General features: G+C 42.9%; 1 protein-coding gene across 12 annotated transcripts in view; it reads right to left on the reverse strand.

Moving 5' to 3' along the window:
• Window positions 1–4,579: 4,579 nt before the first annotated feature.
• The window catches only part of ARHGEF6 (Rac/Cdc42 guanine nucleotide exchange factor 6), a 116,798-nt gene continuing 93,668 nt past the window's right edge, over window positions 4,580–27,709 (reverse strand). For 4 of the 12 annotated variants that reach the window (XM_024988102.2, XM_059883471.1, XM_059883476.1 and 1 more), the window contains 12 exons: window positions 25,929–25,988; window positions 23,836–23,982; window positions 20,002–20,088; window positions 19,127–19,205; window positions 18,005–18,150; window positions 16,555–16,692; window positions 14,950–14,970; window positions 13,714–13,807; window positions 12,518–12,607; window positions 9,950–10,049; window positions 8,190–8,244; window positions 4,580–6,536 (listed from right to left, as the gene is read on the reverse strand). In XM_024988102.2, the coding sequence (XP_024843870.1) occupies window positions 6,396–6,536; window positions 8,190–8,244; window positions 9,950–10,049; window positions 12,518–12,607; window positions 13,714–13,807; window positions 14,950–14,970; window positions 16,555–16,692; window positions 18,005–18,150; window positions 19,127–19,205; window positions 20,002–20,088; window positions 23,836–23,982; window positions 25,929–25,988 (1,158 nt within the window). In that variant the 3' untranslated portion in view covers window positions 4,580–6,395. The remainder of the gene's footprint in view (window positions 6,537–8,189; window positions 8,245–9,949; window positions 10,050–12,517; window positions 12,608–13,713; window positions 13,808–14,949; window positions 14,971–16,554; window positions 16,693–18,004; window positions 18,151–19,126; window positions 19,206–20,001; window positions 20,089–23,835; window positions 23,983–25,928; window positions 25,989–27,709) is intronic. The other 8 variants (XM_059883474.1, XM_059883473.1, XM_059883475.1 and 5 more) reach the window with 5 other exon arrangements.

The raw sequence follows: 27,709 nt of genomic DNA on the forward strand, positions 1-27,709 counted from the left end.
GTGCCCCCTGCAGTGGAAGCACAGTCTTAACCACTAAACCACAAGGGAAGTCCCTAAGATTGCTCCTTATTCTGAGTTTGTCTGATATTTCCCCATGGTTAAATTCAGGTTACGTTTTTTGGATGGAAAACTACATACTGATGTGTTCTTCTCAGAGGGTGTCCTATTTGGAGGCATGTGATGGTCACTGGCCTCTCATTCTTGATGTAAACTGTGATCCCTCACTTCAGGTGCTGTCCAATATCCCCACTCTATCTAGAGTTACTATTTCCTACCTTGCAACTAGTAAGCACTCTTTGGGGAAACACTTTAAGACCATGCAAGTAATTTGTTCATCATCAAAGTTTCCCTCTATGTTTAGCATCTAAGGGTAATTTTGGCCCGCATCGGTCTTTACTACGATGGCTGCAAAACGGGGATTTTCCAACTCTAGAGTTCCTTTCTTGTTTACCAGTCAATACTCATGGTACTATAAACAAGAACCTTCCCTTTCTCCCCACTTATTTATTGGTATAGACTCATAGATTTCTACTTTTTCCAGTGTTTTCTAATTCATTACTGTATTTTGGTGCTCAAATTTTCCCTGGTTTGGCCAGTAAGAGCCTCTTCAAGTTCACACCTGGGTCTTTCTCACATGCGCCTCTCATATTTCTAAGCATCACTTCTGGCAGAACAAGATGTTCCAGGCTCATCTTGTACCTTTCCTGCCTTAGACGCAGAATCAGCCATTTCTCCAAGAAGCCCTTCTCCCTTTCAGTGCAGAGTACAGTGTTTAGAAACCAAGTTGTGGGCACTAGGTGTGTCCGCTGTATTAAGATGTCACTTCTCCTAGGAAATGTATGCATTTAGATGTACATGTATACACACATACCTACTAAAGCTGTCAGCCTTAGCAAATAAAAATTCAGGATACCCAGTCATATTTGGATTTCAGGTAAACATTGAAAAAGTTAATATAAGTATATTCCATTCAAAATTTGGGACCTGATATATACCAAAACATTATTTGATGTACAGCTGAAATTCCAATTTAACTGGGCATCTTGTATTTTATCTGGCAATCCTAATACATATAAACATACATACTACATGTACATAAATGGACACATACACATGCAGAGATATATATGCACATGTGTTTTGGAAATCATGAGTTCATACAGATACTTGACCCGAGCCTAAATGGAAAAAGAAAGAAGTTATTTGATGTACAGGGATGGGAAAGGGATTCTAGACAGGACAAATGGCATATTTGGGACTTAAGGGAAATTCAAGGAGATCAAACTTAACTGAGTGTGGTAGTAGCAAGACACCACATTTTTAAACAGGTCAGTGATATAGTCAGATCTTTTAGATAATCATTCTATTGGCACTAAAGAGGCCAGACTACAAGAGGCAAAGAGATGCATGAATCTGAGGGAGAGATGACATGTACCAGAAATAGGCAATGGAGGATGGAGAGAAATTCAGGGGCTACTGCAGAGTTAAAAATGGTAAGACTTGTATATGTATATGTATAAAGGATTAATGTATAAATACATTTATACAGGGTTGAGGGAGAGAAAGGAATGAAGGATAATGTCTATTTTTCTGGCTGGGGCAACTAAGTGGCCAGGGATGCCATTTATTGGGATAGGAAACACTGGAAGAGCAGATCTGGGACTACAAATGAGGGGTCCAGTTTGGGACATGCTGACTCTGAGGTGCTGTAGGACATCCAAACTGCGATGTCCACAAGGTAGCTGCCTCCATGGGTCTGGAGCTCAGGAGAAAGTTCAGGATGGAAAAATATGGACAAGGGAGTCATCTGTACTTTGATAAATGAAGTTATAGGAATAGACAAGATTGTCCAGGAAGAGGCAATAGAAAGAGAGAGAAGAGGAAAAGAGCATTAAGGATCAGCAACATTCATGGGGCAGGCAGGAGGCATATTCAGCAAAGCAGACTGTGGGGTGGTCAGAAAGACTGAATGAATGCCAGGAAAGTTGGGATCATGAAAGCCAAGGAAGTAGAGATTTAACAAGGAGGCAAGGGACAAAGGTCAACATAGTGAAAGCTATGGTTTTTCCAGTAGTCATGTATGGATGTGAGAGTTGGACCATAAAGAAGGCTGAGTGCCAAAGAATTGATGCTTTTGAATTGTGGTGCTGGAGAAGACTCTCGAAAGTCCCTTGGACTGCAAGGAGATCCAACCAGTCCATCCTAAAGGAAATCAACCCTGCATATTCATTGGAAGGACTAATGCTGAAGCTGAAGCTCCAATACTTTGGCCACCTGATGTGAAGGGCTGACTCACTGGAAAAGACTCTAATGCTGGGAAAGATTGAAGGCAGGAGGAGAAGGGGATGACAGAGGATGAGATGGTTAGACAGCATCACTGACTCAATGGACATGAGTGTGAGCACACTCCAGGAGATAATGAAGGATAGGGAAGCCTGGCATGCTGCAGTTCACAGGATCACAAAGAGCTGAGATGATTTAGCAACTGAATAACAAAAGGTCACATACTGAAGAGAGGTCAGGATGGATATTGAAAAGTGCTCCCTACATTTGTCAATAGGAGCTCATTAGTGACTTCAGGAGAGTAGATGGCCAAGGTAGAAGCCAACCAGGCAAGTGTCATGTGTAGAAGAGGCAATGCGGTAGAAAAAACACGGATCCAAGAGGCAGACAGACCAGGGTTTCAAGTCCCTGCTCCACACACAGTAGCATATTGTTCAATCACTGTACCTTTCTTCACTTGTAAGAAAGTTAAAGTTGAAAGTTAAGTCACTCAGTCGTGTCCGACTCTTTGCGACCCCATGGACTGTAGCCCACCAGGCTCCTCCATCCGTGGGATTCTCCAGGCAAGAATACTGGAGTGGGTTGCCATTTCCTTCTCCAGGGGATCTTCCTGACCCAGGGATCGAACCCAGGTCTCCCGCATTAGAGGCAGACACTTTAACCTCTGAGCCACCAGGGAAGCCCACTTGTAAGATGGGGATATTCATAGTGAATACCTAATGGGGTTGTTTGGAGGGTTACAGGAGTTTAACCATGTAAAACAGTGCTGAGCCTCGCACGCAGGAGGTACGGTGTTATAGCTATTGCTTCAGTGTAGGAAACATAAACCACTGAAGCGATCTCAAGCAGAAAAGTAGTATCAGGTGCCTACAAAATTGATGACTACAGAAGTGGAAGTCAGGGGGCTTTCATTAGCCTAATGGCTATCAAGGTCATAGCACAGTGGTCGTGATCCAAATCTAGCTTCAGGGGATACGGCTGCTGCTAGAGTCTGTCACCCACAAAGCTGTGAGTACAGAATGTAGTACAGAAGCCACAAACATCTCCTTGGATCTCCCTGCCAGCCACCAAGCCCCGGGGAAGAGAGCCTCTGCCTAACTGAAGCCTTTCAACCTTGTGCCAAGGCATCTCATTGGCAGAACTGAAAATGTATCAGAACCCATGTTGTATCCAGAATCCTAGCTGCAAGAGAGTCTGAGATATTTATTTTTTAGCCTTGGGGTAAGGTAGGGGGAGGACTGGATGCTGAGTAGTGTTCTTGCCTGGAGAATCCCAGGGACGGGGGAGCCTGGTGGGCTGCCGTCTATGGGGTTGCACAGAGTCAGACACGACTGAAGTGACTTAGCAGCAGCAGCAGCAACCAATAATACCCAGTGCAGCTCTCTTGTTTGGGAGTAAATATTTTCACCCTGACTGCTGAAACTGGCATTCCAACTGTGGTCAAAATGGAGCAAAATTGGCAAAATCCTGCTAAATATACAGAGAGATGGAAACAAGACTGAAGATCAAGGGATAAGTTTGAAGAGGAAAGTGAATATCTCTATCTCTAATATTGAAGAAAAACGGCAAGAAGAGGTACAGACAGTTTATAGTTTGGGGCCAGGAGGAGAGGGGTGGTGAAGTTAAGGGAGGTTCTCCCTCAAGAGACATATTATCTCTGTAAAGTGGGGAACAAATATCATCTGCCCTGAGTGAAAAAGATAGAAGCTAGTTCAGGGGCCTGATGAGCATGGATAACTGATGAGGGAAACAGGAAAGGAAGCTGACACAGCATGAGAATTCTTTCCACACACCAGCTAGCAAAAAAAAAAAAAAGAAAGAAAGAAAAGAAAAAGAAGAAGAAACACAGGACTTATTTTATAAAGCATTGTTATTCTTATTTATTGAAAATGTCCATTTTAAAAGTCTTCAAAATAAAAACAAGTTAGAAAATTTGAGCTTGTGTAAGAAGGGACACGACAGAAGAGGAACTAAAAGGCCTCGAAGGGTAGCCGTTTTAACTACAGGGTTACAGGGACCCATTTATAGAGTATTGTAAACAACACAACTATGGAGACACTGCTGTTAGGTTAACATGGCTTCATTTCCTGTATAGGATTGTTGAGTGTGAGTGTGGACACCACTCTGCAAAAACTACATTACCCAGAGTACCTAGGGCCTCTCATCAGAAGGGCCACACCCCCAAAACATGCATATGGACACGTCACTTTAAAATAAAGACCTGTCAATATTTTAAGCAATCCTATATACCTTATCAACTAAAGTATTTGTAATCACAAGAAATGTTTCCTACAGATATAGTTTGCATATTTATTGCAAGCCATTGACTAACCACAGACAGGGCATATGCTATGATCTGTGTTCTTGTTATTGTTGTTTTTCATCTGGAAGTGAAGGATGGCATCTCTAAATCATTGGGCTAAAAACAGAACACAGCCATTCCAAGAAGTCTTCTTCAGTCTTCAGCTTCCAAAGACGGCTGTGTGTGGTTGGCTGAGATTGGTCTGCAGGAAAAGTCCATTTCCTGTGGAGGATGTAATTTCTGCCATGTAGCAAGCAGTCAACAGCCCCTTAACAGGTAGCTATGGGAGTTGAGACCCCCTCTGCTGTACTAAAAAGGAAAATGGCTTAGCAAGCTCGGGAGTTCAAGTTTGGTTTCTAAACATTTGCAAAACCCACATTTATAGGTACCTACTGAATGTATCTGGGAGACAACTTTGATCTGTCCATTGGTCCTTGACCTCTCTTTCCAGCGATCTCCCCCATCTGGCCAAATTGCCTCTCTTTGGGAGAGACAGGGGCAGGTTGCAACTTTCAACTGTGCTGGATTTGGATGTGTGCTGCCCTGCCATGACCATCTTCTACACCTGGTTTATCACAGTTCTAATTTCTCAGATATTAGAAACCCTCAGCAAGGGTTTGATTCGATGGACAACTTGAGTAAACCAGTTCCAAATAATCAGCTTTGCTAGGAACCAGCACACAGCTACTAGAGGGGCCCTTTCCTTCCAGCTGTACAAACTGGCCCAACAGCACATATCTGCAAATCATGCTTAGAGTCCTACTCAAAGAGGCTGATGACTATTACAGCATCTCACAGCATATATGGGAGGACAATCAAGGGAATTAAAGCTGTCTGCCAGGGCGCCACATCACCTCAGTGTAGACTGAAGGATGAGAAGATGCAACTTGAATATGTGACGTAGATAAAAGGAACTGCTCACAGTATATATTTTTAAAAAGCAAAAGCACACACAAACCAATTTACACACTGATTGGGATGGTTGGCTTAAAGCACTGGGGAAATAGAAAACTTCTACACAAAGCAGAAGGCCAGGGACAAAACCTAGCATGCACTGGCAAGAGATGGGCAAGTCGGCTACTGAGGGGAAGATGCTCCAGTGCAGGTTGCTAATGGATTTGGTGTTGGCGTGGGTGACCAGAGCTTCTGCCCCACAGAATGGAAAAATAAACCAACACGAAAGGAGAAAGGGTGCTACAGTTTTCTTGGTCTTATAGACAAGACAGGGTAGTCATTTTAAAAAGCGGGTATTGAGGGTGGCACAAGCTGTGTCTGGGAAGGGCAGCTGGATCACTGGGCAAACATATTTGCCTTTCACCTTCCCCAGTCAGAGTTCCAGAAATGTTGCCTTCAGTAAATTAGGTACTGAGGGGCTGCCAGGTAGAGGAAAGCATTAGGGGGAAAGTCAAGTTCACATTTTAATAAGCCATGGCCAGCCACTTGGGGAGAGCAGCCAGCCCAACAAGAGTGACCCAAGGATAATGGCTGGTAAAGAGGCACTACGAGTTGAAGGCCATCTGAAGACCCTGTGAGTCATCTGCCTACAATAGCTTCCCTTTGCTTACTGATGGAAAAGACTCTGGGGAGACTTCTCCCACTCCCTCTTGCTTTTTTACTCCTGTCAAAAAAATCAACAACCAATCAATAACCAAACAATCACAAACACTCATCCAAACACACACACACATACACACACAGAGAGACTAAGATATGAAATAAAAACCAGAGAAGTGAGCAAACTGAGTCAGATCACTCAGCTGGACATTTCCCGACACCCTACAGGCACCCTCTGCCAGCCGCACAGTGATGGTTATGGGAGAACGGAGGTCTTGCTACTGGACTCGGCCCGAATACACTCATCAGTTTGCTTCAACAGCCTCCGGACCAGCTTCTCTAGGTCCCTTCTTGATTTCAACTCTTCCTCCAGGCATTGCTTCATTCTTTTATTCTCCTATGATGGGAAAAGGCTGATTGGTTACCAAACAAACAGTCCCTGCCACAGGGCTCCTCATGCTCAACCTCTTGGCAGCCTTCACCACTGAAGACACTCTCCCTCCTCAAACTCCTCTCCCTCAGCAGCTTCTGGATTATTCTACTTCTCGCTGACCAACCCCTGAAATATCAAGACAAGCATTCTCTAGGGCTCTGGCCTGGGCCCTCTTCTCACTCACTCTTTTCACTTACTGTTTTTTTTTCTTTCAACTCAAGTATCTGTGAAGAGGCCACCCCAATTCTCTCTGGCACTGACCTCGTCTCAGCTCAGGAGCACCAGGTCCATAGCCCCCAGGGCCAACTTGATATTTCCGCCTATACTTGTTATAAGGCCCTCAAGTTCATTATGTTCTAAAGTGAACCCAGTATCTCCCCCATCACCCAAACATCTCTTCCTTCTGTAGTTTCTGATTTTCATGAAGGGCACCACCATATCAAAGTACATACCCAGATGAAAAAGTTTCATCTTCCATCTCTGGCTCTTTTTCTTTTCTTTTCTTTTTAATAATTTTATTTATTAACTTTATTTTTGGCTGTGCTGAGTCTTCGTTGCTGCACGGCTTTACTCTAGTTTTGGAGAGCGGGGGCCACGCTCCAGTGGTGGTGCACAGGTTTCTCATTGCAGTGGCTTCTTTTGTTGCAGAGCATGGGTTCTAGGCATGTGGGCTTCAGTAGCTGCAGCACATGGGCTCTACAGCACCAGCTCAATAGCTGTGGTGCACAGGCCTCGCTATGCTGGGGCATGTGGGATCTTCCTGGGTCAGGGATCAAACCCGTGTCTCCTGCATTGGCAGGTGGACTCTTTACCACTAAGCCACCAGGGAAGCCCTCTGGGTCTTTCTCAATTCCCACATCATAGCACCATTTTCCACAGGCTCTAACTCAGTGATATACCTCCTTTACTTCCATGTCCCTCCTCTGCAGCCTCAGTGGCTCTCTCTCCTCAGCTCAGGACCTCATCATGTCTCACCCTGAGTTCTGTAATAGCCTCCTAAGTGATCTTCCAGCTTCTGGTCTCTCTCCCTACAATCCAGGCTTTACCCCATCACAAAGTACAGGCAGTCCTCAAACTCTAGGAAGAATGCCAGAGGAGCCCACAATTCATGACTTATGGTTCTATTTACATGAAGTCACTCAGTCATGCCTGACTCTTTGCGACCCCATGGACAGCAGTCTGCACCAAGCTCCTCCATCCATGGGATTTTCCAGGCAAGAGTACTGGAGTAGGTTGCCATTTCCTTCTCCAGGGAATCTTCCCTACCCAGGGATTGAACCCAGGTCTCTCACATTGTAGACAGATGTTTTACCATCTGAGCCACCAGCGAAGTCCCATGAATGACTTATCTTTTCTTAAATTCTGTTTGCAAATGTCAGGGAACATGAAAGTTGTAACTAAGTTTGGGACCCTATTTTAAATGCTAAACAGGTATATAATCAAGCCTCAGAAATTGAAATCCAAGGCCACATGGTAAAATCTACAAAACCCACCTGGATGACACACGGGAAATAAGAATGCCCACCTCACCACCTTGTTCCCGGCTTTCTCCTGAGGGTGTTTACCCATGTGTGGCAGGGAAGAAGGAGGCTGTTAGGATCTGAGAAATTTCATTACCTGTTTCAGCTCTTTGACCTCATCCTTCAAGGCATAAACAGTATCGACAAGGCTCCTAGAACAACACAAAGTTCAGAGATTAATAGTTGGCATCGAAGTATTAAGTGATACTTAAGAAGAAAAGCAGCTTTATAGAAATAGTTTCTGAAAACCAGTGACCTTTCTGGCGGATGGGGAGAGATACTGCTATGAATGGCCCTTGTGTCCCTCATTTTTATGGGCTAACAACCACCATCACACCAGCTCATTCCAATGCCGAGTCACCACGCTTTTCCTATTACTTCTCTCCTCCACTGCTCGCTTCCCGGCTCGGGTGAGTACGGAAAAAGCGACTAGTGTATTATACACCTGTAACTTATATATTATTGTATACCAACTCTACTTCAATTTTTAAAAAGAAAAATTCAGAAAAAGAGAGACTAGGGCTACTCATAAGGTTTTGATTTCTCTCCTGGGGGAAGCAGGGGGCATCACCTGACATACTGTAATGAGAGGTGGCACCAGGCCCTGCCTGCTTATAGTGTCTGCATGAGCACATTGCCCTTCTCACCAGCATACGTGACACAAAGTCAGGGCATTATTTCTGGAAGATTCCACGTATTCCAAAAGGGATAAAGCACCTTGGCTGAGTTGTAGAAGAGTCATTTCCTCTCTCACTCTCTCCCTGGACAAGGACTTTGGAGATCAGAGTTCCACTTACTGGACATCTTACCAGTCCTCTAACCTTGGGTAACCAGTTTTCTTCTCACCCTCTCTTGGTCTCATTTTCTTCACATACAAAATGGGGATAGTAACCCATTCCCCGAAAGCCTCATAAAGTCATTGGGAGGGTGAATGTAGCCATAATGATAGTAATTAAACTATTACTATTATTGAGTTAATAACTATTACTATTGAGTAAATAACTATTACTATATGATCATCACTTATTGAGTGATTATCATGTGCTGGCCTTTGTACTTCTTATTCCATTTAACCTCACAACAACCCTGAAAGTATCATTATCACATCCAGTTTATAGATGAGGAAACTGAGGCAGAGAGAAGGGAAAGAACTTGTCCCAGGTCACACAGCTAACAAGTACCAGAATCGGCTTGAACCAGGGCTGTTCTTCTCTTGAGCCCGAGTGCTTCATCATTTGGCCGTATCACTTCATGCACCAGATGGAAAAATATATTGACGGTGCCAAGCGCTATGAAACAAGCTGTCCTATGCAAATTTAGGCCTGACTTCAGAAATGACTCAAGTTTAAACAAGTATTTAACCTGATTTTCCCCTGGTAGGTCACCCTCATTACTGTGCAAAGGTAGGTCAAGGACATAACTTTCTTGAATCACAATTTCCTCATCTGTAATGGTGGTAAATCTCAATGGTGGTGTATCTCACTGGATTGCTGTGGGAGTTTAAATGAGGTCAAATATTGAAAGTCCAGTGCCTGAGTCCATAAATGTGAGGGGCATCACCATGGGCAGGGGAATTGGTGCTGTAGCCTTCCCAATGCCTCCCAAACCCATCTGGAGCAGTATTCGTTTGTACCCTGAAGTTCCTTCCTGTCCGGGGAGCTGGCTGCCCCCTCTGCCTTTCCTTTCTCCTTCCCTTTGTTGTGGGAGAAGCACCCCCTGTGCTCCCAACTGTACGATCAACCAAGAGGGCCCCATGCTCTGATGAGGAGGGTCTGCCCTTCAGTGCAGGCTTGGTCTGCTGGAACCTTCTTTCCAGCCCCTGGAAATATCAGAAAAGGTTTAGCCAGCTCTACTCACTTTTCTTCAATGATGGTCTGGCCATTGCTTCTGGTTTCTTCAACGATGAGTTTCTCCTCCTCGGGGAGTAAGACTTGGGGAACGGAATCTTTGCGAGCACCTACAGACAAGGGTAGCCAGAGGCAGAGGAGAGGGATTACTAGAGGAGATTATTTATTGGGGGTTTGTTCCTTTCTACGATTGTTTTTGAGGGGTCTTTGTTGATAGCATCTGGCTGACTGGCACCCCAAGAGCAGTCACATTTTCTGATGAAATCTTTCTGACATGAGAAATTCCAAATGGCCGAATACATTGTTTCAACCCTGGGGGCGGGGGCACATTTTGTATCCAGAAACAATGTGAAAAGGCTGCTGTGAGATTATCCTCAACCAAGGTCCCCTCCTTTCCTGTTCTGGCTCCTCCAAAGCAAAGAGCTGGCCAGCAACCATTCCTCCCTGCCCATCTCTGGGGAATGGCACACCACATTCTGTGTGTTTTGTATTTTAGTAAAAATCATGCAGAACATAGCACTACATGGGGATGCAACATGCTTAAAAAGTCTTCAGAAGCATCATTCACCCCCATTGGTTCTCCATCTTACAGGATGAGGCAGAGTCAGTGGAGACCATTTTGATCAAGGGTAGAGTGAGGGTGGGGAGATGATCACGACAGCTGCAAAGATGCAGGCGTCCTGACCACTGTCTGCTCACCATCTACCGGCTCTGGGATGGAGAAGGTGACAGAGCAGCCATGGGACCTGACCAGACAGCTCTCCTGCACCTCCAACCTCCGCCTCCCTTCTGGATCCTTCCTCTGAGAGCTAGATCCCTTAATCTCTGTCTCCTTGAGCCACTGGCTTCCTCTCTTCTAAGCCAATTCCCTTCAATTTCTGAACACTCACTGCCTTCACTCAATCTCCATGCTTTTCTCAAAGGGGATGTGTCTCTGTCTTCTGCAGGCCCCAGGACTTCGTAGATGCTTAATAAGTGGGTAGCAGGCTGGCTGACTGACCAACCAACTGGATGCAGCAAGAAACAGTAGGGATCAGTTTTAGGGGAGCAGGACTTTTGGCTGGAGAGGGATGTATAGTGTTGGTCGCCATGACACCATGATGCTAAATGGCTTACTGCGTGCGAAGCACTGTGCTAGATACTTTCCACACGTAAAAGGGAGGCCAGGGAGGAGGGGGGACAATATGACTCTTGAGAATGCCTGCCTGCACCTCTGAGCAAATTTCCTGTCTCTATCAGAGTGAAGACAGGAGGAGGCAGGAGGTGAGGTCAGATATCACAGGAGGGCTGCTGCTTCTAGTGTCTCCTTGTGTGCCTCTCTTTCCTGGTTTCTATGATAAAAACTGCTCTCACTTGCCTTTCCTGGCTCCTGGAATCTTGTTATTAGGGCTGCTGCTGCTGCTGCTGCTAAGTCGCTTCAGTCGTGTCCAACTCTGTGCGACCTCACAGATGGCAGCCCACCAGGCTCCCCTGTCCCTGGGATTCTCCAGGCAAGAATACTGGAGTGGGTTGCCATTTCCTTTTCCAATGTATGAAAGTGAAGAGTCAAAGTTAAGTCACTCTGTCGTGTCCGACTCTTAGTGACCTCATGGACTGCAGCCTACCAGGCTCCTCTGTCCATGGGATTTTCCAGGCAAGAGTACTGGCTAGGCGTGCCCAAAGCTGCAGCCAGGTTGGGTCTGAGAAGCACAAGGTGTGACAGTCTACCCTTCAAAGTCAAATGTATCAAAGTCCACATAGAATGCTTTTCCCATGATGCCTTTAGAGACATGTCACTTTGACAGCACCCCTCAGGGTGGTTCACCGAGGAAGCCCTGCCCACGCTCAAGCATGGGCTCAGTGGCTGTCCCAGTGGAGCCTTAGGGAGAGCTCATGTCTTCCGCAGAGGCAAGACCCTCACACCAGGTATCCTTAATGTCTCTAATAATGAAAGGCCAAGGACATAAGCCATGTGACATGTCTTTTATAAAAGCACAAGGAAGAATCAGAAAACATCATCTCACTTTCAGGCTGGGGGAAATACCCTCAGCTAATAGGTCCCTGATAAATTGTAGACACTCTCAACAGGCCCTGCTAAGCAGCTACATTTCCAGATTTTCAGAGCAACTCTGAAACTTGAGCTTGGTGAAGCTCTGTTTGCTTAAATATGCAGCTGATCAAAGATAATATTTTGACTTCCTTTCCAAATCTGCCTATAAGAAGAGATTAGCATCAGTTCACAGACACAGGAACCCTTTGGGCTCTTTAATTCCTAACTAGTGTTGGTGAAGGTATTTGTGTACTTCAAAGGAAATTGACTTTAAAAAAAATTTTTTTTTTCATTTCTATCACCTCCAACTTTTTTTTATTCTTGCATCTCTCTTTCTCTCTGGGTGAAAAGAAACAGTGGGTAAACAAACCACTTGGTAGCTAAAACCAGCTTATCTGAAAGATGCAGCCTTGTACCCACTCCTCTGCTGCAAGTCACCTGCTTTCCACACCCTGCAGCCCATCTGGGTTGCTTTGCTCTTTTTCCAAGAGGCAGTGAGCAGTAGCGAAGAAACATCACTCATTAGAGAAAGTGGCTGGGGGAACCTACTTGAGCCATGGCCTTGTGGAAAGCTTGCACTGGTACAGTAGGCTTCAATCACCTTCAGAATCTGAGCATCTTCTTCCAGAGCAGCCGTACCTGTCAAATGTAATGAATCGTGACTTTTCACAGAGATACACGCCTCTGGACCCTCGAAATGATGCACGCGGGTTCTGGGCACTGGCTTCTCTGACCAGTGGTGTTCATGCAAGGCAGGAGAGAAAAGCTGACCAGCTGTCATGGTGGAGCGAGAGAGACAGTAGCCCCGAGGAGCTCTGCGGTCAGCACCAGTGAGTTCAGCACCGAGAGTGGTCTGCTCTGGAAGCCACTCGAAACACTAAATTAGAGGGTCTCCCATGTGCCTCAGAGGCTTCAGGGCCAGCACTGGGCTTGGCGCTGGCCTCAGTTCTCAGCCAATACACCACACCCTTCCTCTCCATCAAATTTCAAGGCTCACCTTCTCTAAGGAAGCTTTCCACCACTAACATAACACATTTTTTTCCCAACCAGCCAGGCTAGTCATTGAGTCTCCCTCTCCTCCCCAAGCCCCTCCAACTCATCCTAGACGTGACTGTTAACACGCTCATGTGCAGACCTAGGAGTCGGGTGGGCAATGGGGGATACAGAAGCTAAAGTCTAGCAAAGGTTTATCCAGACTATTTCTGACTGATAGGCACAGCTCTGTCACCCATTTAGGAAGTGGCACTTACTCCTTCATGTGTGTCCCAGAGTGCCTTGTTCCCAGCCGCAGAGGCAAATGTGTATGTATCCACTGGCTGACCGACTTTGCAGTCTGTCTCTAAATCCAGCCCTGTTTCAGTATGTCAGCAGGCAGATTCCTTGACTAACTGAGAACATCACTGAACATTAAACTCCCTTCAGGTCTACTGAGTCAGTCTCAGTAAAGGCAAATATCTCAGGCATTCAGAAACTAAGAACGGAAAAATGTATCCATGGCAAATAGGTCCCTTTAGTATTTCTAAACCAGGTATGGTCAAATAGTCAACACAAAAATCATACAGGTGAAAAGCAGCAGGAGACAGCTTATTCCAAAGTCTGAGAGGAGGCTAAGCCTTTTTTTTTTTTTTTTAATGCATTTTTCCCTATGGGAAAGATGATGCTGAGAACATACTGCTCGAATTTTCTGCTTTCAAAAAATTCCTCATCTATAATCAACTTTCTAAAAATAAAAAACACATACATACTTTTCCGGATGACATATTCCTCCTCTGATGGTTTTCTTTCAGTCTTTCTTTTATGAAGAAACTTCTTCATCGTTTTGGGGCTTTTACTAGACTCCTATAAGGGTAGAGGTTTCTTCATGAATTAAGGTTCTCCCCACTCCCACCCCCCGCAAAAAAAAAAAAATTAAAAAGAGCAAATGAAATTAAGTAGAATGGCTCTCTGATTTTTACAGTTGCACTTAGGAGGGTATCAAAATTTAATACTATACACAATAAAAATGGCTCCAAGAATGGCATGGGCAAGCTGCAAATACAGGAGGCCAAGTGCCTTTAGGGTACCATCTGGAGAGATGGTAATGGGCGTCACTCCTAGAGAAATAACACTACTCCTAACTGGGTTTATCCTCCCCACTGATACAATTTTAAGGGAATGAAATAACAATTATAACTATTAGTGGGGTATAGACCACTTTTCAAAGAGCTTCAAAACTAAGAAATTCTCCTTAGCAACAGTCCCACAAAGAAGAATATCAAATTCCATTTGCCAGACAGGAAAATTAAGGCAGAGAGACTAAATACAGTCCCTGTATTCAGAGAGAATAGCCAAATGAAAGATTTCCTGATAAATAATTCGGGGTTACACGTAATGTACTTACAGCCAAGCAAGGCATATTTTTAATTAGCAGATTTATCTGCTAATTATATATAATCATATATATATAATTATATATGAATTGTTGGATTTGCCATATGAATAACCAGAGAGTCTAAAAAGTGCTCATTAAATATCCGAGTAAATAGCGATCATCTTATTCCAACCTCCCATGCAATATATATACAGGATGAATGGATAACAATTGCTACCTTACAAATAAATGTGACAAAGAATTTAATTTCTTCCTGTTAGCCTCAGTGATCTCCTTAGAAAGCAGACAGACATGAAAAACTCACATGTGACAAAAATAACAGGAAAAATAGAAATAGCAAAAAAAAAGCCCATGGAAAACAGACATTTTACATGCTATTTCTATTTTTCCTGTTATTTTTGTCACACGTGAGTTTTTCATTTTTGTACATATTTCCTAAGAGCCTGCTTTTTTGAAGAAAGTACTTACATGTCAGAAATGTATCTTCATATTTTAGCTACCAATTGTAAAAAGGGACAAAACAAGCATAAAGGAAAGCTTCATTCATCAAAGATTACAGCACAGCATTAAATGATGTCACTGTACACCAAAGATATTGTTCTACCCTTACCTTTAAGATATAAGACATCCTCTAAAGTGAATATGTAAAGAAAGAGAAGATGAGCGTGAGAGGTCGATGGTTATAGTGACCAAATCCATTTATCAATAATTCTAAAACAACATTTGAAATGTTAGTGTTATCATAAATTACACAGAGAGAATATCATCATGTTTCCCACATTAGTTTCAGATGCAATATCGTCATGCAAAAGCCCAAGGAATACAGTTCTGTGAAGAATTACAAATGCTGAAAATTACTGAAATACACACTATATAGTAAGAACATATTAATAACTCACTTCTCCCAGCAGAAACAAAGTGATCATGCCTTAGTTTTAATGGATTAGTTCTGTGAAGGATTAAGTCAACTTTACCCTTCAAAGCTCACCTTAATTTGAATTTAGTAACTGACAATTACAAAATATCCATCATTAAAAAGGGGACTTAGGTAACTATGAAGTGGCACTCCTGGTTAAGGTAATCAGAGGAGAAAATTGGATGATTGCAGGAATCACCGATCAATTTCCAAAGCCAATCTCTGGGGCTGTTTTCTGGCCAAATTCTGAATAGAGGTACATAATAAAGATTCAGCTCAAGGATTATTTTCCTGTCATGTCAGGTTGAAAAGATCAAAAAATCCTCTCGTATCCAAACATTGTTCTACTTTTACTGCACTAAGCATTGGAGGCAACAAGTGAAACAATGGCACGGTGTTTTAAATCAAAACAAACTCAAAACTGAGCTAAGTCTGCATCACGCATCAAAAACACACGTTTGGTACAAAAGTATATGCTGCCTTGGCACCGTAATTCTAAGACACATCTCATAACTGTCACAAACTTAAATCTTCATGCAGTAAGACCTATTTAAAGAACGGTTACTAATAAATGAGGATCTTTTCTGAAAGCTGAAATGATGAGAACCATGCTAGGGAAAAAAAAAAAAGTTTGGATGGAAAAGGTAACACTCCACACAGTTTCAGAAGACAGTGACTGGCATTTCCTGACTGCAACTTCGAGACAAGAAAAAAAAAAAACAAAAAAAACCTTGAAATCCCCATTCTACCCAAATATCAAATGTCCTCTAGGGTTGTTGCTTAGAAGCCTCTTTTTTCAAGACACTCCTTTCATTAAATTCTTTCTTTCCAACTGCAGCAAATAATTCAGGCTTTCATAGTTCAGACCCAGGGCTTGGTCCCATAAAACTTTTACTGATTTGGTTTCATAGATCAAAATGATTCAAAATGCAGAACTGGGTCTGCTTGGTTAGCAATTTCACGCTAATAAAGTGACTTTTGTCTGAGATGTGTGTACATCATGACCAATTTATAGAATTATCATATCATCACAAAGGCAAACCAGAGGCCCTTCAGGAGGAGACCGGAGAAACTCAGGCAGTGCACAGAAAGCCTGGGGGTATTTAAGACATATGTGTAGATGGACAATGGGGAAATGAAAAATTCAGAAATTAAAAAAAAAATCACTGAGTCTGGCAACTCAAGACTGACTGACTGTATCGCCTACCATCAATTCTAGCACATCCCCACAGAACTATCTCTAATAAGCTACAAAATCAGCTTGTCAGAAGCATTTTATACCATATGTAGCAAAATTACCTCTTTATAACCTAGTGCTGCTGATGGTCTAAGTGGAGGTGCAGGTCGTAGACAACTTAAGCTCCACGGTTTTATAATTTGAGGAGGCTCCAAGGGTCCTCGGGGCTGTCCAGTAGAGCTAAAAGACTGGGAAAATGTCTGATGAGATGGTAGCAATTGGCCATATGAACCCAACCCTGGGCCACACAGTGAGAGAACAACAATAGCTTGGTTGGATCTGAAAAGCCAGGCCCAGAAAGGAAAGGATGGGAAAACAAGTCTCCAGTTGGAAAACTGGCATTCTCCAGTCAAGACTTGGGGCCTCAAAAGAACAGCACAACACTGATTCCACATCCCATGAGCCTGCCCTCCCTCTGTCCTGCAATTTCATTCAAGTCAGATGTTTTTTTATCCCCTGAAAGGGAGGAAAGTGGAATAACAGCCAACATTTAATGAGTTCAGTCATGTGTTTGGCACTCAATTAGGTGCTTACATAGGTTATTTTCAGAAAAACTTAAGGCAAACTTTAGCAAAGCGAAGTAACCAGTCAGCAATCGGCAAAGTCAAGATTTGAACCCAGATCTGATGCCAAAAGCCCCTTTTCTTCTCACAACACACGATGCTCAAAACTGGAATTTGAGCATCACAGGTTTGAATGTTAACAGACAACACAACACATCTTCAGTCTCACTCAGCAAGTACAGTAAAATCTCATCAATTCAAATTCCGTGAACTCTGTGATACAGCAGAAGGAGGCAGCTCTCAAAGTTTACCCTTAAAGGTTAATGAAGAAATGTGATAGCATAAATGTGATTGCATGGAGACGTTTCAGTACTTAAGAAGGTAAACTATCCCTTTTGCCTTAGCACATTATTAATATGAGCACGCTGTTGTTGTTCAGTCGCTAAGTCGTGTCTGACTCTTTGCGACCCCATGGATTGAAGCACCCCAGGCTTCTCTGTCCTCCACTATCTCCCGGAATTTGTGCAGATTCATGTCCATTGAGTCAGTGATGTTATCTAACCATCTCATCTTCTGTCACCCCCTTCTCCCTTTGCCTTCAATCTTTCTCAGCATCAGGGTCTTTCCCAATGAGTCAGCTCGGCACATCAGGTGGCCAAAGGATTGGAGCCAAAGCGTTGATGAGCATAACGGTTGCTAAGTAAAATAAATCCTGTTTATCACTAAAACATCTTAGCAGGACTTCTGGTTAGAAAAACTTTGCTAGCTGTTCAGTTGGAGTACCTTAATAACTGTCAAACAAAGCTGCATATCTCAAACTCTGTGTTAATTGGGATGGGCCTCCCCCATAACAAGAAAGCAGAATTAATGAGGTTTGACTGTACTTCTAATCCTACAAATCCAAACTATCCAAAGGCTAAGGGCATGCTCACCACTCTTGTAAGTCCTCAGTAGGCAGGATTTGACAAGAGACTCAATAATCCCTGGACAGGACAGACACGCTACTTACGGAGTGAGCACTACAAGATGACGATGATGTTTTGGATAATGAACTGCAAGAGGCAGGTCCTCTGATCAGCCTGTACAGATGCTCCAGCCAATCCTGGAAGTCCTGGTTGTTGCCACAGTGGACCACAATTCTCTCTACTATGTTACCTGGATCACCCGATTAGGAGCATTTGGAAACAAAAGACAAGGAAGACCTTGAGCTTGCCTCATTCATAAACACACTGTGTGCAGCTAGGACTTGGGTGTCTATCTTGAGAAGTTTTCATAGCTATGAGTTAACCCTGTTGAAACTCTTCTATCAGGAACAGATAAGCCATGATAATAAAGATATAAATACTTGTATTTGATTTATAAAAACCATCCTTGATTTCTACTGCCTATAGAATCTTGGAAGTAATATAAAACTTCACTCTAAACAAGCTCACAGTTCCCAAATTTAAGCACAGGGCCCATCTAGTTCATAGTCTAAAAGGAGAATAGCATACTGCTTTACCCAATATCAAAGGTGAAGCCAGATCCAACTAAGACTGGTCTTTAGGCCAACACCAAATCTCGGACTCCCTATTGGGAAAGAAGGGGTTATGGTCTGGGGCCAGCATCCTAGTGTTAGCCATTGAGTTGTATCAGTGAAAAACGTGCAACCATTACATCAAACAGGTTTGGCAAAAGGGACAACAGGCCAGTTGGGGGGCATGACCAAGGTGTGGCAGATTGCTCAAACCGTGAGGAAAGTTTCATGGTTTTTCGGCACTTTTTAGAAACACAAATCTTGCTAATTCATAGGCTGATGATAAAATTGTTGATAAAAGTTCACATCTTTGGCTCCTCTGCCACCAGGGAATAGATGACAGAAGGGAGATAAAACTGTATTTACATCAGTCCATCTTGTTATTTCTTAGCTCTCATGCAAGAGAAGATTGAAACTAATGGCCAAGCTGAGGCTCATGAATGACCACAAGTCTTCCCTCCTCTTGCTGTAACCTAATTATCCAAGGAAATGGAATACACTTTACCATGTCCATGGAAAACTTGCTCATGGACTATATAACAGAAAATAATAGTGTTTATTTATTTAAACCCCACTTCATTTCGAAAAGGATTTGAAGAAGAGAAAATTACCTACCTGTGATTTCAAATGTGGAGTCATTCCCTTCAATTTCATCTAATCTAGTCACCACCATTCCTGCTACTGGTATTTTTCCCTACCAGAAAAAGAACATCCCCATTAATTCTGTGGTTATACATGTCTCTGTTTTTGTTAGATTTTCTGACCCTCTTAGGAACCACTGCTGAATTATGGTGAGACATATTTCTCCAGTCTGTCAATAGATAATGTGTTTCTCTGCTTTAAATTTTAATCAGACAAGAAAGCAACGGGAAAATGTGGGTTATGTTTTGCTAACACACCATAAATCATGAGGTCAGGATTAAATCATAGTTTACCCTTCTAACAGATTTTCAGGAGAGTCCGTCAACAAAGCAAAAACTCAAATTTCATGAAAATTAGTCATTGCTAGGCCAAGATAGGATAGGCAACAATAACTTATAACACTCAGTGTCTTGGGAGTCAACTGAAAGGAGTTGAATTTCCTAAGGAGTTGAATGACTTCCATCTCAGAAACTTGGGTCATATAATGTGACTGTAATAAGACAATCATAGAGGCAACTGTCAGCTTTATATCTTCTCAGCAATAATCATATGATCTAGGCCTGGAAAATGCTGCTGTTAATTTACTTAGTTGCAGACTTTGATTTCTGTTTACACATTCATGACCTATCTCATAACCAGAGCAGTGGAGGTTCAGGATAAACTCATTATGCTAACACAAAGGTCTATGTTCAAAGGAATATCTGCTCTCATAAATTGTTTAATTATAAAAAGGGTCAGAACATTCTGCCTTTTCTGGCTGGAGCTCTTAATACAGAGTGGAAACAGTGCATCTAGAGGAAAATTTATTTTCATTATCTGTCTTGTTGCTTTATATGAAATCTACTAACCTGATAGATAAAGCCACTCATCCGAGGACTTGCAGATAACATTATCAAAACACTTGAAAATAACATGAGGTACCGCTCCTCTTTTTCCTGAAGTGGAGGGAAAAAGACTACATGTAAACAGAAATTGCACGTTTTGTTTATTAAGAATTTCTGGAATTTTTGTAAGATAGATCTTATATAAGGCAATGAAACACAAATAGTGATTTTTTTTAAAAAAAGATACCCAACTTAAAAGTAGAAAACTCGTTTAATTGTACTTTGAAATGTATATAAATCCAGTTTATCTGTCTCTTTCCTATACACAACGTGTGTGCTCAGTCGCTCAGTTGTGTCCGACTCTTTGTGACCCTGTGGACTGTAGCCCACCAGGCTCTTCTGTCCATGGAATTTTCCAGACAAGAATACCAGAATGGGTTGCCATTTCCTTTTCCAGGGGACTTTTCTGACCCAGGGATTGAACCCCCATCTCCTGCACTGGCAGGTGGGTCCTTTACCACTAGCGCCACCTGGGAAGTCCTATACACAACAGTTAAGTACAAATGACCACGCTTGTTTCCCAAGCTGAAGCCTGAAAAGTCACACTGTTAATGCCTTCTTGCCCGTGATGCAACCACAGCACAATATAAGTCTTGAGGTTCTCAAAGTGAAAATGATTTTACTTTGAAAAGTGGCCAAATAAAGGGGTTCAAGTGATAAGAAATTTATTATGCTCTAACACAAGGGTCCCCAACCTCTGCAATCTAATGCCTGATGATCTGAGGTGGAGCTGATGTAATAATAATAAAGTACACGATACATGTAATGTGCTTGAATCATCCCCAGATCATCCTGCCACCCCTCTCCCATTCGTAGAAAAATTGTCATCCCCAAAACCCATGTCTGGTGCCTAAAAGGTTGGGGACCGCTGCTCTTAACCCATGTGTTAAACTCTTCCTAAAATTACTGTTAATCAGTAACTACACAGTAATTATCATACCCACATAAAACAAAGAAGGAAATAGTGGTCATGTATGGATGTGAGAGTTGGACTGCGAAGGAAGCTGAGCGCCGAAGAATTGATGCTTTTGAACTGTGGTGTTGGAGAAGACTCTTGAGAGTCCCTTGGACTTCAAGGAGATCCAATCAGTCCATTCTGAAGGAGATCAGCCCTGGGATTTCTTTGGAAGGAATGATGCTAAAGCTGAAACTCCAGTACTTTGGCCACCTCATGCGAAGAGTTGACTCACTGGAAAAGACTCTGATGGTGGGAGGGATTGGGGGCAGGAGGAGAAGGGGACGACAGAGGATGAGATGGCTGGATGGCATCACCAACTCGATGGACATGAGTTTGAGTGAACTCTGGGAGTTGGTGATGGACAGGGAGGCCTGGCGTGCTGCAATTCATGGGGTCGCAAAGAGTCAGACATGACTGAGCAACTGAACTGAACTGAACTGAAAGGAAATGTTGGACACAAATGCTTCTCTGAACTACTTGAGCAGATATGCAGTGAGTAAATGCCAAAGATGTCGCTGGGCTTGCACGTCCAGCCATTTTACCTACAATTATCCTCAAGCCCAGTTCCATCTCCTTCCTCCTGCTTGAGAAGAGCAACCTTTCAAGGCTGATTTTTCTAACAAGTGTTCTGCGTTCTCTCCCATCTTTCTCTTGGTTGGCTTCCTTCTACAGACATCTTATCTCCTGCTCCTGCTTCCAGCCACTTCTCCTGTCTAACTCGCTTTTTCTGCTGCCTTTAGCATAGGCACATCTCCTGTCCATTTCATAGGCTGTCATCTGCCCCTGTGGCTTTATTTCTTGACGTTTTATTGCCAAATTACTGGCTGCTTTCTTTTTCTCCCCATTGATCCCTCCATAACTGCACCCTTATCGCTCTCTCAAAGTCATCAATCACTGCCTTTTTGTGACATCCCATGGCTTCTCGGTCTCCATACTCTGAACCTTCTGCAGCCCTCAGCAGTCTGACCGCTTTCAAATGTTCTTTCTGGAATTTCCATGACAACACACTCCCCTAATTTCCCTCTATTTTCCACTTTCTTTTTCTGGCACTATTTCCTTCTTGCTTTACCCAAGAGGTTTATCCCAAAGGTATGAAAGACTGTTAGAGTCGCTACAGTAACTTTCCCAAGGGTATCTGCATTTTACCTGAGATTGCTTATTTTTCTTCTAGTGTTTTTTTATTGAAGCCTAGTTGAGTTACAATGTTTCAAGTGTATGGTAAAGTGATTCAGATATACATTTTTTCAGATTCTTTTCCATTATAAGTTACTACAAGATATTGAGTATAGTTTCCTGTGCTAGAAGGGAGAAGGCAATGGCACCCCACTCCAGTACTCTTGCCTGGAAAACCCCATGGATGGAGGAGCCTGGTAGGCTGCAGTCCATGGGGTCGCTAAGAGTTGGACACAAATGAGCGACTTCACTTTCACTTTTCACTTTCCAGCACTGGAGGAGGAAATGGCAACCCACTCCAGTGTTCTTGCCTGGAGAATCCCAGGGACGGCCGGGACTGGTGGGCTGCCATCTATGGGGTCGCACAGAGTCGGACACGACTGAAGCGACTTAGCAGCAGCAGCAGCATACAGTAGAATCTTGTTGTTTATCTGCTTTATGTATAGTAGTTGGTATGTGTTAATCCCAAACTCCTAATTTATTCCTCCCCACTTTCCTCTTTGGTAACCACATTAGCCCAAAGTAATGAATCTCTGACACAGACCTGTCAGGGAGTAGAAGAAGATATTTAAGGAAGGAGAAGATGATTGTAATACCCAATAAATCATGCCAGGTGATGTAATCAACCTTCTTCCCCTACCCTGCCCCCTTCCTAAAAGATATAATCCATCTTCAGGCCTTTGTGCTTCTTTCTGGACTTTTATTTCCCAAGAAAGCACATCTGTCAGCGACATGGAAGCCTCTGCCTCTAATTCTGACCTCCTACCCACATTTCTATACTTTTTCAACACCTGCCTACAAGTCACCTCCATCTGTATACCAACCATCACATTTCAGTCAGGTCTGAAATGACATCTGTCATCTCTTTTAGCCCATGGCCCACCACTTCCTATAGGCTTTCCCTTCCAAACAGGTCTCAGACTTGCCCCTTAAGTTTCATTCTCTCCACCATCACCTTCCTGGGAAGGGGAGGTACTTACTTACCACTTTCCAACCCAGCTGGCCTGTCTCCAGCCCCATCCCCTCCCATTTAGTGGACATGTACGGCTGCCAGATGGTGTCGTAAACAGCCCTTTCACTGTGTTTCTCTACCCTCAGGTCTGGCATGGTTCCATCTGAACTACCCTTGCCTGACATCCGACATTCTTCACAACCTGCCTCTCAATCAGCTCGCTCTTGCACTCTGCCTGGGAGGTTTCCTCTGCTCCCAATCAAGTGCCCTGAAGAACAAAGGCCGCCAAGTTCGTGCTCTCTCCTGAGACAATAAGGACCTCTCCCCTACGAAATTTTCCCCTCTTCTCTTCATGGCCCCCTCCTCGGGTCCTGTCTCCATAGAGTCTTTCCTTCCTCTCTCCCTTCTCTGAACTTCTATGGAATCTACTGCTGGGATGTCACAATCTGTCATGGACTATTTTGATTTGTTTTCCAGTTGCAGTTTGGGTTTTCATCTGTCTCTAATGAGTACTTTGAAGGCAGAGATCAAGATCATGGCTGTTCTTTCCTCCTAACTCCCTCCCACAGCACCAAGCAGAGGGCTGGGCAAAGAAGAGGTCCTCAGTTTCTGATGCGAAAGTTCGAGTGTTTGACCTTGATGGGAGAAGACATAAAGGAAGAAACATATGGAAGAAGAGATGAAAGAGGTGGTGTTGAGCTGTGAAACCTCTTACCTCACTTGTTCCACACTGCACCATGACTTGTGACATAAAGATCACATTCCCCAAGGTTTTAATATCCTCCCCTTCCCATGCCTGAATAGGTTCCGAAAGGATCTGCAGCTCCAGCTGTTTTCTCTTTCTGAGATCTTGGCACTGCCCCTACGGAACCAAAGCAGAACATAATGGAATAGGAATTCTTCCGAAACAGACCTAAAACAAGACGAAAATAAGATGTGGTTCTCGACTCTCAGATTTCCACTGAGTCCCTGTTCTTCATCGCAAATCCCATCACCAGCTCCATTCTGGACAGACAGAAAGATCTACTACTTTAAATTGCTGGCCTTGAGCCCCCAGACATTTTGTAAGGAAGAGCTACTTCTCATTTTGTCAAAACATCAAGATAAACTGGTAGAAGGGGATTGCTTCTCCCTCCCTGCAAGGAGTATGGGAAAATAAGCAGAATGACATCAAACGGGGACAGTACATTCAGATCTGCTGCTTGGCATCCCTGTTGGCTCCACCTCCCCTCCATCTTGTCTATCTTTGCATAAATAGAGCTTTGAGTTACAAAGCAATCTTATTTTTCTAACTCAGTTTCCAACCAAATAACATCTTAATTTATAAAATAACTCCAAGAGTTATTGAAAAAGAGAAAGTTAAACTCCTTATGCCACAGTGACTCAAACTGATCTTATAATGAAACATGTACACTGTGCTACACTTTGTTTTGGGACCAGTAGTAGGTTGCTATAAAAAGTACTAAGTTCATTTTTATCCTTAAAAGGATTCGAAAAAGAGATACAACTGAATTGCACAAATACAAATTGAAAATACAAGCCAAGAAACAATATGTAGGCTATAATTACTATATATATATATATATGATTGTTTCAGAAAATGCGGTTATCTTAAAATAATTTAACAGCATTCAATCCAAATTGAATATGAAAATAAGCATATGATTAGTTATATTCCTGTTTCCAAATGACTGTCATAGCATTTGGGGATGTGTTTTCTATAAAATCTCTGCTGTCCCTTTCAGGTAAATGAAAGCTTAAAGAAATAAACTGATACATTTTTGAAGCACCTGGAATGGGAATAATATGTATACTATAACCATCAAAGCAACTTGTACAACATGTAAAATGATTAGAACTAATTTGTTTTCAAAAGAGACATGTTATATTCAATCTTTTCAGGAAAAAAGAAAGGGGACACAAATAACAATAACAAATGCCACAGGTTTCAGTGGCCCTGCTCTATTAGGTTGAACCATGTCAAACTGCCAATAATTGACCATTTTTTGTCTCCCACAGCAAATTGAACCTGATACCTTACTCTCTGGTCTTCAACTTGCTGTTTAACTGCGGACACGTCAGGTACAGATCTTTTAACAGCAACCAAAATGAGGTGATGGTGAAAGGTGCATCATAATCTTACAGCAAGAATCAATAACTGAACCTCAATCCCCATCACTTGGAATACTACGGAAATGTCTAAAATGAAGCTCAACTTAATCAATCACCCCAAATAACATTTACTTTCCTCCTAAAATGCCACCAAGCGGTTTTACATTAGTGGTTTCAAGAGGACATTAAGCCATCATGCTCAAGATTTAAGATAAAGGTATCTTTGATAGCAATCTGTATACGGCAATTGCATTTTAGCTGTTTTTTTTTTTTTTCCTTTTAGATTTGATGAAGGATTTCTTTTTCCTAGGCAAAGAATAGACTCACACCTTTTGGCATAAGTAGATGAATCCAGTATTGATGCCAATCAGTGAAGGACGAGTTGCACAGACGTAAGGTGAGCAACACAGGGGTAAAGACAAAGAGACAAAAGAAACCCCCCACCCACACAGCCATGCTTAATGTGGCAGAGACTTCAAATGTGAGTACTTTACACCCTCAGCCTGGCAACCTTTCACAGGTGAGCATGATGTTTGGAAGACAACATTAAATGAAACAATCACTGCAATACGGTCACTAGAGCTTACTGTTTCCACTCCAAAGACCTTTGCAAAAGGAAAGAAACATTACACACAAGTCACTGTTTTAGAACAAAGACTACGAAATAGAGAATAATAATTTTAGAGCAGCACCTACCATGAGAGTTTTGAATGCTACGATTGCTTTCAGAATATCCTGGTGATCTGGATGCGTATCCTATCAAAGAAATACATTTTAAAACAGTATTAAAGGAGAACAGATCAGTGGTTGCCAGAGGGTGGGGTGGGAGGAAGGTGTGGCTGCAAAGAGATCAAAAGAGGACATTTTTGAGGGATGATGGAACTGTTGTGTATTGCATCAGTGATGGTGGTAACTCAAATCTGTACATGGGTTAAAAGTCATAGAACTGTACCTCAAAGGAAAAAAATCAGTTTTGCTATATGTTAACTTCAAGATTAAAAAATAAGACAGCACTTGAGCATTTGGAATCTCAGCACCTTTAATGATTAGGTGATGAAGAAATTAAGACAGTTCGGAAGACATTATATATTTGGTAACATATATTTGGTTATCGAGGCAAGGGTTTCCATTTCCCCTTTTGCTATTATACTGTGGATAATAAATAATAATTATTTGGGGTCATCATTAGGTCATGTTGTTAGTAAATGATAAGAAGTAAGGAAATGTAGAAACTGAGTGATACTCAGAAAAATCAATCCAATCTCACATGCTAAACCTCCTCCATTTTCTTTCAGCAGGCTAAACCTGGTGGACGGGAAAAAATTCCAAGTTTATACCATGTGCTCCTTCTTCAGCAAGCTTATTTGGTCTGCAATTTCATGGGACTTACAATCCCCAAAAGTGAACAGGTTCAAAAATGGTTCTGAGGGGCTTCCCTGGCGGTCCAGTGGTTAAGACTCTGCTTCCAAGGCAGGCAGCAACAGTTCAATCCCTGGTTGGGGAACTAAGATCCCACAAGCTGGGCAGTACAGTCAAAAAATGAATTAGCTTCAGAACGAATAAACAGCCATTTTTTAAAAAAATGGCTTTGAGGAGTCCACACCTGCATAACTCTTTATGAAAGGAAAGTGGAGCTCCTTGGGGAGAGATCCAGCTAAGCTTTGAATTTCAGCTGGAGTAATGGGAAGATATCTGCTGTGCAACCAGCCTCCAGTGATAAAATACAGAGCTGAGCAGACTAAGGGTCTAACCCAAGCCAAGAACAGCACTGCTTATGAAAAGAAAGGTTGTATTCCTTTATAAACTCATCCTTCCCCAAATCAGCTGACCCCTGCGAAGTTCAAATGTTACTCTATCATGAGCCCGCAGCCATGCTCAATGATCAGAAAGCTGGATAAAGTGTTTTATCAGATGGTGAATTCATACTTGGGGTATGTATAATCTCATAGTGGGAAATGAAAGGCAGCCAAAGGCAGGGGACCACCAGCACATGGAGAAGGAGTGGAAACAGGCTCCAGGACAGAGGATCCAGGCAGGAGGAGCACCTGGGATTTTATCTCCTCCAGTGAAGCGTGTATTAATATTTGCACTTCAGCACTGAGCAGTCACGGAACCTGAGGCCGCTCATTTCTGAATTTTTGTGAGAAACCAGGAGGGGCCAACCTCAAACGATTCAGCAAATTGGTTTAGCTTTTGGAAAGCCATCCAAGGGCTCAACACCTTGCCGGGCTCTAACTGAAATTTCATTCTGGCTGGCATTACTCACTGGCTCCCCACTGCCTGCAGATTTCTGGCAGGTCAAAGAACCTGAGAATGTGGTTTCGCTCAGAGTACACACTTTCAATCCTTACAAATGCTGACATGACCGGCAGTGTGCAACCTTTTTCTTTAAAGATATTCAAACCCTTTCAAACCTCAAAACCTTTCCCCAGACACAGGAAGAACAAGTAGGGTAAATGCAGCCTCCAGGCCCCCCT

The sequence above is a fragment of the Bos taurus genome, chromosome X (genome assembly GCF_002263795.3).
Source record: "Bos taurus isolate L1 Dominette 01449 registration number 42190680 breed Hereford chromosome X, ARS-UCD2.0, whole genome shotgun sequence".
NCBI classification, from domain to species: Eukaryota; Metazoa; Chordata; class Mammalia; order Artiodactyla; family Bovidae; genus Bos; species Bos taurus.